Source organism: Argopecten irradians, chromosome 5 (assembly GCF_041381155.1).
Source record: "Argopecten irradians isolate NY chromosome 5, Ai_NY, whole genome shotgun sequence".
Taxonomy (NCBI): Eukaryota; Metazoa; Mollusca; class Bivalvia; order Pectinida; family Pectinidae; genus Argopecten; species Argopecten irradians.
Genome location: NC_091138.1, coordinates 46463930 through 46481521, shown reverse-complemented (window position 1 = coordinate 46481521; position 17592 = coordinate 46463930). Strand labels below are relative to the sequence as shown.

At 36.0% G+C, this 17592-nt stretch overlaps 2 protein-coding genes across 2 annotated transcripts in view; both read right to left on the bottom strand.

Annotated features, from left to right (window-relative positions):
• The window catches only part of LOC138324045 (interferon-induced protein 44-like), a 111362-nt gene that overhangs the window by 75102 nt on the left and 18668 nt on the right, over positions 1–17592 (bottom strand). The window contains exon 2 of the mRNA XM_069269051.1: positions 14220–14313. The gene's annotated coding sequence lies outside the window, so the exon portion shown is untranslated. The remainder of the gene's footprint in view (positions 1–14219; positions 14314–17592) is intronic.
• On the bottom strand, positions 633–7155 carry LOC138324461 (interferon-induced protein 44-like). Its single transcript, XM_069269525.1, has 4 exons — positions 6624–7155; positions 5910–5965; positions 4744–4941; positions 633–692 (listed from the first exon to the last, which is right to left on the bottom strand). Exons 1-4 carry the CDS (start codon positions 7153–7155, stop codon positions 633–635), a joined length of 846 nt encoding a protein of 281 aa, XP_069125626.1.

Genomic DNA, 17592 nt, shown 5'->3' with positions numbered 1-17592 from the left:
ATAACATGGTCAAAAGTATACAATAGTAATCATTCTCCAACATGCTACATGCTCAATGACTGTGTATCCTACGTCTTCCGTTTTGATAAAGAGATTATGCACAGCAGGCGACGCACGACGACGGACGGATACCGGTTCAAGTATATATTATCATGTATGATCAGATGAACTGAATGTTTAATTTATCTGTGTTACGTAAGCAGCGTGGAAACTAATTTACTTATTACTATGGACCTGTTGTCCGCTTTTTGTTGTGGCTTAACTGGGCTTTATCTGCTATAAATCAAGCGAAAAGAATATCGCACTGGACGATGGTAATATAGTTTTGCTAATATGCGACTAAACACTTCTAGTACTACTTATTATAATACGGGAAATTCAGGGTAGCCCTCTTTTCATATTGTAGATGAAGGGGTAAGAGGCTCGAATGATACGCCCACGAGTTGACAGGATAGCTGTTCTTGAGACTAAGGCTCAGCAATGACATATGATGACTTTTCGTAAGGAGGCTTGTTTTCAGCTTTAAATGAAAATGCAGTACTGAACAATCTCAAACCAAATTTACACCATTGCATTGATACAAATCGAATCTGAAAACCAGAACATCACCTCTTTGATTCATCCGTATTCTGCTATGGACTTGTGATCCTCTCCAGCACTTTCTCCAGAAAGGACAGTCCACAGTATACCGTCTAGGGGACAAACACAACACAGTGGATCTTGTCTGACAGCTTAGGATGCTTCTCCGTAGTCTAATGGCATCAGGCGACAGTGACACGGGTAAGGGGGTTAAAAACTGGAGGACACCAAAATGACATAGGAATTATAGAGATATTAGAGGTTGAATGTCACCCGTAATACAAAATCTGAAATTACATTAGCAAAGGAGACTACAGACAGTGACATGACGTTGACCTCCACGTAAGTAACAAACAAAAATAAAAATCACTTGTTAAATATCACTGGTGTTTGTTTGAATATGGAGTTTAATAAATTACGAAACAACAATAAATACCTACCCTCATTTCTTACTTTTTTATTTCTACATGTCTTTAATCATTACGATGAATACACTATATGTTCCAGGGCTTCCGTTTTATTTGTGACGTCGATAATTCTCTAAAACCAATATTTTCATTACGTTTTGAAAAATTTTCTTTGTGTTTTATACATCCTTACTAGTGTAACGAAATATTACAAATAATATAATACATTCATGGAAGATTTTCAATGTAGTAGATGCTTGTAGTTGTCAATGATTATACGTTGCGTTTAATTATTGGTTAGATGCTCAGAAGCGGAAGTGTAAGTCGGTGTTATGCGTGCGCATCGACTGTAAATCTGTCAAAACATATTTTTATGCAGGGATACGAACATATTAGTTTAACACGTCGCCACTGGCTCATAGCCAGACGACTTAAACTTACATGTTCCATTTTCAATACCAATTCAAATCATATTTGCTTATGAAATAAATTAGAAAATAACTAATGAGATATGTGTAAATTAATAATATTAGTGGTGAAAACTGTATGTTTGTTTTTTGTATAGTCACGATCACTATTGACCTATGAATGTCCCGAAGAATGACTTACAATTCATATAATAGCGATTGTCACATTATACATTTCTTCACCTACTTCACAGGGATAATATTCCCGTGGTTTGCTACCAATAATAATTAGAAGTCGTGAAACCTCCAGTAGCGAGATAAGCAAAATCTTTCACTTTATAATATATCCCTATTCGTGATAAGCATGACCCTGTAGTAAGATTCTACAACTCTATGTTGCACTGACTCTAGTGTAGTCGTCATGGCACGTGACCGTACGCAGTAGGATCGTCCACATCTCTATTCTAGCCAGGACCTGAACCTACTGTCCAGAGCCACGGGTGTCACATAACCGAATGTTTGAGGGCTTTTGACCCGGCATATCCGTCTAGTAATTGATATATCGGTACTAAATATTGGTTTTAAACAATTTAAAAATGTGTTTAATGAACATTACTTCCTAACCAAAACATGTATTTTACTGTTACCGTACAGAACACAAGTTTGAGTTTCTCATTTTGTGTATCTTCTGCGATCTTAAAATGTGTACAGTTCAAGGACCTACTTTCCATACTTCTATCCTAATTGACTTAACTTGATAAATTCTGTAAATTCTAAATACCATTAATCTGGGCGTAGGAAGATGAATCGTCAATGGGGGGCAAAGGTTTCCTTCAATATTTCGTAACCCCCCACACTGACCCCGCCCACCCACCGCCCGCCCGCCCGCACCGCTACAGGAGAGATTAATTCAACTCCCTACGCATTATATGTTTTATGTACATTTTTCATATATCAGTGTACAATTTATATCCTTGTACCGAGATTTATAGACAGTGGGGTCGCTATGTAAAATGGTTATTAAAGAATTACGCAAATTGGCCATTTGATTTCAGCGTGTTGTTTGAGAAAGTCTCTCGGTGAGCGCCGAAGGCGCGAGATTTTAGTGTTTTAGGGTGTCTGAGGGTGACCCCACAGGAAAAAATATAGTAATTTAGAATGGCTGAGGTGAGAATGAGTTTTTCAATGTATTTTTGATGATTTTGCGAGCGCCCGAAAGCGCGGGACCTTTTGGTGTTTGGGGGGGCCGGGCCTCCTCTAGGAAAAATATTACGATTTAGAAATAGCTTAAATGAGTTTTGATGAATTTGGCGAGCGCCCGAAAGCGCGAGATTTTGGTGTTTGGGGGGGGGACCGGGTTGTTTACCCCGGAAAAAAAATTACGGTTTAACCTTATACATGTGAGATGAGTTTTACGATTATTTTAATGATTAATGCTTAAGCATAAAAGCGTTCTTCACATGGTAATTTTTCTATTTAAGCTGATGCATTTAGAAATGATAATTGTGTCGTCAAAACATTATGCAACCCTACTCGATCTGAATACACCGGCTTCACACATCGGCACATGGTTGTAACATAAAAAAATGAATTAATATTATCTATAACAAGACATAAACAAATTGATCTTTTAAGAGAATTTTTTTTAGGTAGTACATAAAATCCTGAATGTTTTGAATTTTGACTAGGCCTATTTAAAATCTGTTTGACATTATGTGCTTGAACGTTTTAGGAAATACGCCGCGCAGCGGAAAATTTTATAGAATAAGTACTAAAAATGTGCAGGAGGACCCTTTTTTCTTTCAAATTTTTAGAAATAAGTCGGCGAAAAAAAGACATGACCCCCCGTCCTGGGGAACGGGGGGCAGTTGCCCCCCCCCCCCCCCCCCCCCACCCCCCTTCTACGGCTAAGCTGATTATAATTAAAAGTATGATAATTAAGTTTAAAAATTAAATTTCGTGATCTTCATGGTAACTAAATACAGGTTTACTTAACGAAAAAGGTTTTAATCAAATTTTCGAAACACATTGTTTTAATTTGAATAAAATATTTTCCCTGATATGGAATGGATTGTAGTAGCTCGATTTCTTTCCCATAAATCATCGCTTTGGAATTGTAATTGTTTGTAAGCAAATATCCTCCTCCAGTTTCAATGAATTTATTGTAGTTGATATCACCTAGTTTTCAGTGGCACATAAGTTTAATTTAACGACTGATTTATGATGATCGACGACACCTACCTACAGGAGGAGATTAATTCAACTCCCAACCATATATGTTTTATGTACATTTTTCATATATCAGTAAATTTAATCCTTGTACACATTTATAGACAGTGGGGGTCGCTATAAAAGGATATTAACGAATACGCAAATTGGCCAGATTAGCGTGTGAGCGCCGAAGGCGCGAGATTTTAGTGTTTTAGGTGTCTGAGGGTGACCCCCGGAAAAAATATAGTAATTTAGAATGGCTGAGATGAGTTTTACAATGTATTTTGATGATTTTGCGAGCGCCCGAAAGCGCGGGATTTTGGTGTTTGGGGGGTCCGGGGCCTCCTCTAGGAAAAATATTACGATTTAGAATAGCTTAAATGAGTTTTGATGAATTTGCGAGCGCCCGAAAGCGCGAGATTTTGGTGTTTGGGGGGTCCGGGTGTCTACCCCGGAAAAAAAATTACGGTTTAGAATGGCTGAGATGAGTTTTACGATGTATTTTAATGATTATAAAGCGTTCTTCACATGGTAATTTTTCTATTTAAAGCTGCTTGCATTTAGAAATGATAATTGTGTCGTCAAAACATTATGCAACCCTACTCGATCTGAATACACCGGCTTCACACCATCGGCACATGGTTGTGTAACATAAAAAATGAATTAATATTATCTCGCTAAGACATAAACAAATTGATCTTTTAAGAGAATTTTTTTAGGTAGTACATAAAATCCTGTGTATTGAATTTTGACTAGGCCTATTTAAGGTTTGACATTATGTGCTTGAACGTTTTAGGAAATACGCCGCGCAGCGGAAAATTTTCTAGAATGAAGTACGAAAAATGTGCAGGAGGACCCTTTTTTCTTTCAAATAAACATTTTTAGAAAATTTCAGTCGGCGAAAATGGGGGGGGGGGCAAAAAGACATGTTTGCCCCCCCGTCCTGGGGAACGGGGGGGGGGGGGCCCCCCCCTGCCCCCCCCCCCCCCCCGCTTCCTACGCCTATGATTATTAATGGTAGGTGATACATTTTTTATTAGAGTTTAAAACATTATATGTTCGTGATCTATCATAGGTAACCTGTAAACATACAGGTGTTGTTTTAAACTGTTCACAAAAGTTTCAAATTTTCGACTCACAGCAGTTGTTAGACTGTGCTCAGCACTTCCTGCATTAGCCTGAGCACTAATATGTCCCCTGAAGATGGAGTTGATGGTGTTGAAGTAGCTCGACTTGCCCGCACCAACCTGTCCCACCAGTAAGATCCTCGCCTGCTGGAGATCTAGGCCAGGTAATGGTTTGTAGGCAGCCACTTTGTCTTTCAGCTCCTCCTCCAGCTGCGGATAGATATACGTTGTATTATTTGTATTGATATCAGCCTAGTTTTGTCTGTGGCATCTTCTTGATATTATATCAAAGACATTTAACTTGTAATTATGATGATCGAAACGTAATATTTTGAATATTTACCTCAATACGGTGTTTTGTTGCAATGTATTATTTAAGCGATAGCATACTGGGATATTTACAATACTTTTAATCGCAGGCTATATAGTGACAAAAATCTCAACTGTTAATGAAAACTTGATTGCGACATAAATATATGTAAATATCGGAAGGATTTAATATTAGGAATCATGATTTCTTAATCAGGCGTCAAAATATATCTTGCAACATCAGCTGTTCTAAGGTCGACTTTGTTAAAGATATATATGCCATAAATGGGGGGGGGGATTTTCACACGTTATTATTTTTTAAGTAGTCTATTGAAAATTAAAGGTTAAGCTGTGAAAAGCATTCAAAGGCGCGTACAAATATGTACGCTTTATAAACAATAGTTACAAGACGACGTTTATGCAATGTACAATTCTTGTTTTACGACTTATGTATGTTTAGATGGAAGCATCCCTGATCGCTTTACAATCAATTTTTACTGTAAAAATGTAAAATTAAACTATAGATTACAACTGGACTTCAAGGTCGGACCTTATATACTTTCACCGTTGCGCTGTAGATGTAAATATAATGATTTTTTCAGTACTGGAAAAAATCATTTTGAGCTCTTATTTGTACTTATGAGATTTAATCCTATGCATTATAAGTATTGTAATTCTCAAAATATTGGAAATTTGTGGTAGTTAATAACATATTATAAGGATATAATTTTAAGCCCCACATTTTCAAAAGAGTAATTCTAAGGCCCACTTATTCAGAAGATTATTTCTAAGAGAGAAATTACAGATTGTAACATATATATGAATTGGGCATTAATGACTTGAGTCTAGATTGTAGAATGCTATATTACCTTGCTACTCCAATCAACATTCTGAATCCATGGTTTTTGAAGAACATCCAGTGACTCTGAACAATTTAAAGAAGGAAACATTTTGAAACATAATCACGATGTATTTCAAATACATTCCATCAATCAGGATTATTAAGTGGGCGTGTCGATTTCAATAAAGTCGACGTACATTATGTAACTAGGTTCAGAATGATGTAATTCACGAATACATGATCCTCGATACAATACACATATATTTGATTACATAGAATTCGTCAATATAATAGAATAATTGTAACCGTATACAGTATGTTGTGATTTATAGAAACTTACTAACAAACCGGAGAAGACTGATTATAAGTTTACAACTTGTGTCTAATCCCATTTGCATATAATGTGCAAATAAAATATGTTTAAATCAAGAAACTTACATATTGCACAAGTTATCTGTGTTTAACAACAAGCGTGTTCTACTTCCCAAACAAATATTGGATGAATTCTCTGGAATCGATTTTTATTAACAGCGCTAATATTACCGCAGTTTTAATCCCAGTCTTTGTTCTATATACCCTAACTTTGTAGAAGCTTCAGATTATCATTTAAAAACAAACACCCGGACAGACAGACTGACGGATGCCAACCTCAAAGTCAGTTCTGATTTCGGCTGGGGACTCACGCAAGGAGTAAACCACAAAAATTATATTTATAATTGTAACTGTATTCAGTAAGTTGTACCTTGCACACTGTAAACCTCTAGCTCCAGGACTTGCATGTGACTGTTCATGACACTGTCGTAATTCTCTCCTTGCATGTCATACGAATGTCCCACATTAGTGCCCCCATTCAATGGGAAATAGTTGCCAGATTTATTTACAGTTCCGCTGAAACAATATAAGTCATGGCCTCCACCAAAAGTCGGACCATAACCAGATTTTCCATATATCGCATTTGTTCCATTGGTTTTGTTGTGGAACTTCATGGGTTGTGTTGTCCCATTGTATTCTAATTTAAACAAGAACGCCTTTGGATCAGGTATGTAGGCACCGTTTGAGTTCCAGCTGGCGGCGGTGTATCCCCCGTATACAGAGTTGTTTGTGTTATAAAGGACGGTAACAGTTGGTCCCTTGTTGTCACAGTAAGTGTGGAAGGTCTGAGCATTACAGCCATCTCGGCTGATCTTATACAATAGTGTAAACTTATGTGACTTTGATGAATCAATCCACTTGGAAAGTTGTTTTTTGTGGGTCTGTGTTAGCTCCTTGGTCATTTCGCTTACCTAAAACATATATAAATATATACCAGGTAGAAATATCAGTCTGATTGGAGTTCGCACTCTTATCACTGATTCTGACAGATCTACATTAATAGTTGTGTCTTATAAAAACCCTATACTTGTTCCACGTCGATAAAGAAATATTAATTGTCTACTGTATGTACCATGCAGTAAATATTACGTATAATTCATATTATGCACTGCAGGTACAATCAAGCTGTAATTCAATCATGATGACAAATAAAGAATATAAACGAGTGCCACATTGTTTACGTTGAAACACGTGTTAACAAGAAAAGTACATTCAGCAAAGTAGACCCTGCACAGTCTCGTTTCAACATCCATCTAAGAGTTTTTTGTGATCTCCAAGTTGTAGCAAGTTACCATATAGAAAATATGTGAAACAAGAGGCCCATGGGCCTTAACTGTCATCCGAGTTAGAATATATAATGAAACAAATAATGAAACAAATTAAAGACACATAAACACTATATGCTGGGCCTTGAAGTTGGTCAGTGATTTATAAATTTGACTTTTTAGACTATGAAGAGTATTTGCTTCCATCAAACCTGTGAACTTAGAGGTATTTTTTGAAATTTTAAGCATTTTAACTCTGTTTGGTCCTGCCCCTCTGGTCCCCCAAGGGGTCATCGAGGACGGATATGGATGTTAAAATGCTATATCTTAGGCTAATAATTCTAATCAAGTTTGACTAATTTCCTATGAAAATTGGGCAAATAACGTTCACAAATATGTTTTTCTATTTAAAGTAAAGTAAACTTGACCCCTCCCCAGGGGGTAACGTGAGACCCAAAGGTCATATAATTCACAATTTTTATAAAACGCCTTAAGACCTTCCCATCTATCATTATTTGATTCTACTATTTCCAGAATTTAAGAAGGTTTTTGAAGTTTTACCCTATTTGACCCTTTTTTAGTCCAGACCCTCTGCCCCCAGGGGGTCTGCCATGACCAATGTGGATATGATATTAAAATGCTATCTCAGGCTAATAATTCAAACCAAGTTTGACTCATTTCCTATGAAAATTGAGCAAAAAATGCTCATTAATGTGTTTTTCCTATATAAACTATAGTAAACTTAACCCCTCCCTAAGGGGAGACATGAGACCCCAGGGTCATATAATTTACAATTTTTATAAAACGAACTTTAAGACCTTTTCATCTATAAAGTGTATTTGGTTATACCAATTCCAGAATTTTAGAAGAATATTTTTGAAGTTTTAGCCTATTTGACCTTTTTTTGGCCCCATCCCTGTGCCCCCAGGGGGTCGACCTGGACCAATATAGATATATAATGTTAAAATGCTATCTCAGGCTAATAATTCTAACCAAGTTTGACTCATTTCTTATGAAAATTGAGCAAAAAATGCTCATAAATGCTCATAAACTTGACCTCCTCCCCAAGGGGAAACATGAGACCCCATGGTCATATAATTTACAATTTTTATAAAGGACCTTAAGACCTTTCTATTTATGAAAAGTATTTGATTTTACCATATCCAGAATTTTAGAAGAATATTTTTGAAGTTTTAGCCTATTTGACCTTTTTTGGCCCCGCCCCTCTGCCCCGAGGGGGTCGGCCTGGACCAATATGGATATAATGTTAAAATTCTATCTCAGGCTAATAATTCTAACCAAGTTTGACTCATTTCCAATGAAAATTGAGCAAAAAATGCTCATAAATGTGTTTTCCCTATATAAACTATAGTAAACTTGACCCCTCCCCAGAGGGAAACGTGAGACCCCAGGGTCATATAATTCACAATTTTTGTAGAGGACCCTAAGACCTTTCTATTTATGAAAAATATTTGATTCTACCATTTCCAGAATTTCAGGAGAAGATTTTTGAAGTTTTAGCCTATTTGACCCCTTTTGACCCCGCCCCTAAGGCCCCCGGGGGTCAGTCATAGAAAATTTGTTAAAAGGATTAAATGGCCATCTCATACTGATAATTCTGACAACATTTGACTCATTTTCTATTACAAATGACCAAATAATGCTCAAAAATGTATTTTCCAATATAAACTATAGTAAACTTAACCTCCTCCCCAGGAGGAATCTAGAGACCCCAGGGTCATATAATTCACAATTTTTGTAAAAGACCTTAAGACCTTTCTATCTATGAAGAGTATTTGATCCTACCACATCTGCGAGCAGAGAAGAAGATTTTTGAAATTTTACTCAATTTTACCCCTTTTGGCCCCTCCCTCAGCCCCCTGGGGAGTGGGGACCATATAATACACAATTTTGATTGGCCTTATGCCTTAGAAGGTTTGTGCAAAATTTCATTGCAATTGCTTCAGCAGTTTTGGAGAAGAAGTCGAAAATGTTAATTGTTTACGGACATACGACGCACGACGCACGACGGACGACGGACGACGGACGACGCACGACGGACGACGGACGACGCACGACGGACGACGGACGACGCACGACGGACGACGACGGACAAAAGGCGATTAGAATAGGTCACTTGAGACTTCGTCTAAGGTGACCTAAAATAAGACTTCAATTGCTTTTAGAATTTTAATACACAAATTTTAAGACATGTCCAATTTGGCGATCATTTTGAAAAGGTGCGTTTCTTACAATTTGAAGAGAGGTGAAATTTCATTTTTTTTCTTCAATATTTTTACTTAACTCACCGATGCAACAACATTTTGAGCTATATCAAGTTAATTTTTTTGTGTAAATCTTTCTTATGTTTACTGAGATGAAAATGATAAGCATATAAGATTGGAATCATAACCTATGGGACTGCAAAATTTAAAAAAAAATAATCATCAGAATATTTTTCTGCGAAACGTTGAATCTGCCAAAAATGGGAAAAACGAGGTATTTTCATCTTTAAACTGTAGGGGGTAGGGGCAAAATATACGACTGTCTTGAGCAAAAATAATAGAATGAACGTGTAATATTATTATTTTTCTTGAAGATCACATTGGTTTTGTCAATTTTGGGAATATTCATACTCATCAGACAACTGATTTGCAAAATATTGCTTTAGTTTGCCGAGTGTATGCCCAGAACATTGAAATTCCGGTGAGAACACAATTTACGTCAAATAACTATCTTTGATTCATAATATCTAATCAAAGTGCCAAGGCCACTCATAGATGCTGTGAATGAAGGACTCAAACAAAGAAATAGAGAAAATGTGTTTTTCATTTAAATATTGAATTAATATACTAAGTGTGCAGTTTTGAATTTTGGAGTTATAACAAAATATATTTATAGTATACCGTATTTGTTTTATGATATTTTAATTTGTTTCAAGAACTTGAATAACTTATTTTCCTGAAATAACTTAAATAAATGTTTTATTTAAATTTCTTATTTCTGAATTATCGATTTCAACATCAATGTCTCTTCAAAAACAAAAAATAATTAGTTAACATAACTGTGTCTTAATACCCATCTAAACTTTTAAGAATATTTTCGGAAAATATAACATTAGAAATGTTACCATTTCCGGATATGTTTTGGTTTCCTTTTTAGAAAACTAACACGGGTTGCTTTGACGACTTTAGAGTAATAAACCATGACCAGATACTTTTGCCAAATAAAAGGTACATTATTTGGTTACTTATAACACTCAAATTTCTTTAGAATTCCTAAGAACACTAACATCAAGAAAACTTCATGCAAAGCATCGGGCTTAAGCAAGTCTTCGTAAGGCTACCGTACATTACACGGCAATAAAAGTTCATTTGATATCGGCTGGGCGTCAAAAATTACTTGTATATTTATTTTATCAATGGCTGTATATTTTTACGATGCGTGACACTAAAATCAAATATTGATTGATTGATTGATTGATTGATTGTAACTTTAAGTTGCTCGTACATATATGGATCTACAACTCCCAGTGATAGAACAAGGGAGGAAACTCGTATTCAAAACTAATAATTTCATTAACTGCGCAAGTGTATCATCATATATAGTTCGTCAATGCAACAAACAAAATATAAACGTTATAAGAACTTTCTTTTGCAATTATCATCCTAACATTTGATTGCATTAATCGATCAGTAGCATGAATTACGTAAAATTGAAACAAACATACACAATCCAAAATCCACCGAAAGTCTGCCGCGGAGGAAGACATCGAACCAGGCGCTGTTCGTGATTTTTGGGATTATACAAGACGCGTAGTAATACAAAAATCATAAAGTCTAAACTGAGCATTTAAAACACATCGTCTATGGTGCATATGTAGGTAAAAATTCAATGTTTGTATTTTTTAATACTGAGGATCGATTTATATATACCATCAAGTAAAAGGTAAAATGAAAAAAAACAACATTTATTTTTCATCGAGGAGTGGTTTTATTGTTTAGATGTGCACAGGCTCGCCTAGCGTACCTAAGAATGCTGTTTCACAGCATCAAAAATCAAGCACAACACCTTGTTATTTTGATTACATTTTTAGCTTTGGTATGAATTCCTATTTCCAAAAAGCTATCATAGAAAAAAAAGCTAGTCATCCAAAAAATCTTACATTTCACCAGAGTAGACCCGAAAGAAGATTAAGACAGATTTACATTACCACTGTACAGTACCTTAATGTTGCTACTAAGCCCAATGCATGTTATTGTCCAATATTAACATTGGCAGTTAGGCTCGGGCGTACTATTACTACAATCAAAATTGAAGAGGTTACGAAATCACTGGATTTAAGTCAGTGTGAGAATTCCCTGCAAAAACTGTTAAAATATTCTTAGAATTGATCAATATGATAAAATGTTCTAATTAAAATACTTGAAAAGGATTGAAGTGTTGTATCTATCTTTGTATATCTGGTTTGTCGATTGGACTATTCATCTACTGCTATTGTTTAGTCGGTTGTCGATGACAACATACCGGAAGCCAGTAGTACACAGTATTTCCCGCCATAGGCTGTTCCATCGACTGATACTTTTCTCTATGCAGATGTATAAGTTATTTTCATGCTTTATTTTTTCATCTTTTTTCTTTTTTAAAAGTAATGACCACTTTAAATATAAGCATTGGTTGTCATATTTTTGACGTGTAACATACATGCGTGTTATTCACAAAGCGTTTAATTATTTAAGATTATTTCACCCCTGCGACATTGAAGAAGGTCAGTGTCATTCATTTGAACAAACTTGGTGGCCCTTCATCCCAGCATATCATAGGCCTAATATGAGTACCATGAGTCTTTCGGTTCTTCAGAAGAAGTCGTTTAAAGATTTAAGCCTATTTGACCCTATGACATTGAATCAAGGTCAAGGTTATATGTGAACAAACTTGGTAGTCCCAATATGAGTATCCTGGGCCTTTCTGTTATTGAGAAGAAGTCGTTTAAATGAAAAGTTTACGCATGTCAACGGCGGACGGCGCACGACGACAGACGATGCCTGATGACAATGGTCATGCTGACCCTTCGGGTCAAATGACCTAGATATCTACTTACCACAGTGACGATTTGATACTTCAAGAATTGAATCCGTTATGATAGTACAAAAGAAACGCTCACACAGAATATTAGTATCCCCGTGTTATCTATAGTATACCATATCAGTCTGATATCGCTTGCAGGGATACATATCATGTTTGAATGTTTGAATTGTATAAGTAAACAAGATAAGTGTCCATGAGCTCATACATCGAATTTAATCTAACGCATTGTGTGTTTTTGTCATTTCGGCTCGCGCATGTATTGTATATGCAATTTTTGAGCCAAAACTTGTAACATGCATATAACGTTTTCTGTCAATATACTCTTACTGTGAATCTACCTATTAATGTTTTATAAGAAAATAATACAAAATGTTCATCTTGGTGTCCGGAAATTATTTTTATCAATTCACCATTTGATAACGAGTCCAACTTTATTGTCTCACTTGGACCTACGTCTATGGGTTTTTAATTGATGTGCCAAGTATAAAAAACAAAAATACATTATATTAATCGCAAAAATAACTAAGTGTATTTATGTTATTGGTGATAAACAATTATTATTATTAGAGTCTGAAATCAATTCCAATAATCTATATTTTTTATTAAATTAAGTTGAAATCAGGATTTTAACATACTGTAGAGTACATAGCTCGTAGTGTACAAATTAGACATACTGTTCACGTGCCATATCCCAACCACATGCTTTCTACACATGTTGGTGTTTCGTTAGACTATTGCTTAACTATCGTGACATAAGGACTTAGATACATAAGCTAAATTCTAAATATGAGTCACCATACGATACAATCGCGACATCTCCGAGTAATTCCCGTCAATCATCGGAAATTTAGAAGATTGCCGAAAATTTCTCCGAGGAGATCCGATTGCATACGATACTGTAGATCTTCAGTTTAAAATAACATTTATGCTGGGGAATATTCCAAGAACTACTAGAAGCGCAACAAGTTTTTTTTTAATATCCGGAAAACTAACAAAGCGTAATGCAAGGATATACAAAGGGCATTATAACGTCGATTGAATGGCGTCGGTGGGAGTTTACCGATTATTCGATAAAACAAAAACGATAGTGAAAGTTCAAAAGCATTTTATAATAATTATTTATAGTAGAGCATATCTTGTTTACGTTCTTGTTATAATCAAAAGTGCATACGTAAAAACCATGCATATTACCATGCAAAATATAATACCATGCAGTTTTTGATTTCATGTTATTACTAGTAATACGCCGGTACTCTACAACATATATAGTATTATGAAGAGTATGATATTACTAGTTGTACCGGAAAAGATATCCCCTTAGCTTCTGACTGACTTTTCTGCTACTGCAAGGTGTTGGTACGACCGACCATTGATTATGTCTTGTCGAAAATTATTCCGATCAAACACGGCTCAACTTGACACATACCTGGATACCGGCTAAAATCGACCGACATTTTGTAAACTAGCCACCGCGCTTTATAGAGGGACCTTGCAGTAGCGGAAAGGTCAGTCAAAAGGTGATATCTTTTCCGCTACAATAGTAGCTAGATTTTTAACAAAATCAAGAACATGTGTATTATTAGCAGTGAAGTCAATACTAATGGCATACTTACTTTCGATGGACCGAACCGACAGAAATCAGGACGTGTTTGTATTCTCTGTAGCGAGCTGGTGTTCTTTGTCAAGTGGCGTTTCAACACACCTGTTCTTGGAAAGAAAAGTGAAAGTGAAAACTAATCATACTTACAAAAAGCCACCTGCGCTGATATATCGAAAATATCGCTTAACAAAAGACCATGTATTATTATTAACAAGAGGCCCAGATCTAGAGACTAAAGGGCCTGTATCGCTCACCTGGTTTATGATGGCAAGAAATGTTCTTAATACAGAGTCATTATTTCTTTTTTTTAATTTAAAGATTTACCTGTAATTTTCCTATTGGGCGCTCGAGAGGGTCAGACTCAAAATTTACACAAACTCTTTTTCCTATCCCCACACAATATCCTTTGGTTAAAATCAATGTAAAACTTTATGACTAGTAGCGATTTTAAGGATTTACCTCTATTCCCTATTGTGCCCCGCCCCTCCTGTCCCTGGTGGGGTCAGAGCCAAAATTTATACAAAAACTCTGTTCCCCATCCCCGAAATAGCGGTAACAAGCATTGTTTACTGACGGACCCCGAACCACGGACGAAATGCGATTTGATGATGGTGGGCAAAAAACTAGTGTTAACAATTACTCATTGTAATGGACACCATTACATAGTCCCCCAAACGCATCCCCAATTGCAACAAATCAAGAATGCAGTTTCACAGTGTATATGAACATCTTGGGAGAAATTTGATGTACTTTTATATAGGAATTCAGGTTCTCCTAAAATGTGCATAACTACATAACTCGGTGATCATGACCCAGGACCTGGCCATGCCTTGTACCTGTATATAGTGCGCACCCCAACCTTTCATTTGATAATTTATGAAAAAAGTGCGCACTATACACACAAAAATACGGTAATACAAGGCTATTTTCAGAGGAATTGATTTGGCAGTTATCATGACTGTATGGCATCCCTTAAAATTTTAAGTTAAAACCCCCCATTTACCAATTTTCAATGAATTGCTGACGAAAAATTGAAAACAGAAAGTTGGCCCAGCGACAATCTTTTAAATTTTTTATCATATTATTCAGTATCCCTTAATACCACTATATTCTAATTTTTATTGAAATCAGACCAAAATATCAAAACAGGAAGTTAGCCCAGCGGCCATCTTGGAATATCAAAAATATTTACGAAAATGTTTTTATGTTGATCGCCATCACTTAAAACCCCTGTAGACCAATTTTCATTGAGATCGGAGATCGAAACCTGATGAACAGAAAGTGAGCCAGCGGCCATCTTGGAGTAGCAAAATCTTTATGAAAACGTTTGCATGTTGTTCGTCATCCCTAATTAATCCTATAGACCAATTTTCATTGAGATCGGGGACCGAAACCTGAAAACAGAAAGTGGGCCAGCGGCCATCTTGGAATACCAAAATCTTTACAAAAATGTTTGCATGATGTTCGCCATCCCTTAAAACCCCTATATACCAATTTTCATTGAGATCGGAGACCGAAACCTGAAAACAGGAAATGGGCCCTGGCGGCCATCTTGGACTTCCGGTTGGGAAAAAAACTTGCACAATCCGACACCCTAATGAGTATGTATTTGAAGTTTCGCGATAATCGGCCCAGTAGTTTCTGAGAAAAGCTGCGGAAACCAGCGCGGCGGAAGAAAGTGGAAGAAATAAAAATAAAAATAATTAACTTACATAATATGTAATAATAATAATAAAAATACTGTTAGAGGTATCTTCATAATTCCAGCTGTTCCAAAATCAGAATGATTTTTTTAGTGTACCAGCAAAATTAATGTATTCTATTTTTATTACTTTTTGAGAAAATCATGTTTTAATGTCCCAGTTCCTCCGATGCAAAAATTCACTTGGAAGGTCTTTATCACTACGGTGTTGATTCATTTTGAAAACAAGCGTTCTGACGCCCTTCGAATTTGCGAATTCAAACTCAACAAAAGTAGCGAAACAGTATCAATAAACCAGATATTTTCAGCACTAATATAGAGATTAATCAAGCATAGAACTCGATACCAGGTAATAAGAATTTCCTCTAACAATTGCGATAGGAAAATATTGCGATATGAGTAAATAAATGTTTAATTTCTTTATTCTGATTACCATTTCTAAATTTGACAATTGGATCCCGAACATTCCAATGACGTCACTTTTTAGTCCTCTATGAGCCCGGGTGATTCGACCTTGCAAGCTGGCGTTTTGGAGGAATAAGCATTCATTTGTGGTATCATGTCGACAATTTGCACTCATATACAGCATAACATAGTTTAAAATAATAGTGTAAGTTTATCTTGAAACATTTCATTATTTAAACGTCACTTTGACAAAAAGAAATATAGGCTACAATGTAAATCTTACAGCGTTTGTGGATACAATGCTTCGTTTAGTAGATGAAATTCATGAAATATTGCACAAAACATCATTAAAATGCTTCTGAAACATATAATTAATGATTTGAATTGAATATGTTTGACATTGTGTGTAAAAATCTATTTTGGTCTTTCGCCGTCGAAAACCGATGAAACCGCGGAACTGGGTTGCGAGCAGCTAAGCCTATCGTGATTTTTTCATGTTTTTTTTTTCTTATTTGTAGTGAAACAGGGGTTGGTCAAGTTGTATTAATTATCGGAATGCCGCTGGTATTCGGGATACCTCGGGTATCTGTGTGCGTCCGATAGGTGGTTGACAAACCTCGCCAGTCTTGAATCCAGCACCAGCCAGTAACCACGTATACCCTATTTAGTATTGACATTGACTTTGACTGTAAATGACATGTATGTTAACGATGTTTATATGCCTGTACTCGCCAAGAGCCACAGTTCCTGGTGAGTATACTTTTATTATCAGTGACCGTGTAGTTTCATGTGTGGCATTGCACGAGGTTTTACAACATATTCATTAAAAAGAAGCGATCTTTAAAGACCTAAACATTCACATGAACTATCTTACGTCCAAAAGGTTTCGGCACTAGCATTCATTTTTTTTATATTTGAGTTGAATGCATCAAATCGGATCTGTTCCCGACATTGAGTTATCGTGATTTTTCATGCAACTAAGTAGAATTTTATGATGCATATGCAGTAGGCTCGACCGAAAAATATAATCTGAAATAGATAGTATTGTACAGTTTCTCACTGCATATAACTTTGATATTCCATGGTAACATTATGAAATAAAAATGTTGTTTTCTCCGTACATGTATCAACGTAACACGATCCTGTGCTTCGTGTCGGCGAAATCTGACTCGTTCCTCTCAGGGGTGTCTTCACCAACGTTCGAGCATTTCGGCAAAAAAATCAATAAAATAACAAACAAACAAAGAATATCGTATACCAGGTATATTAAAGAACAACA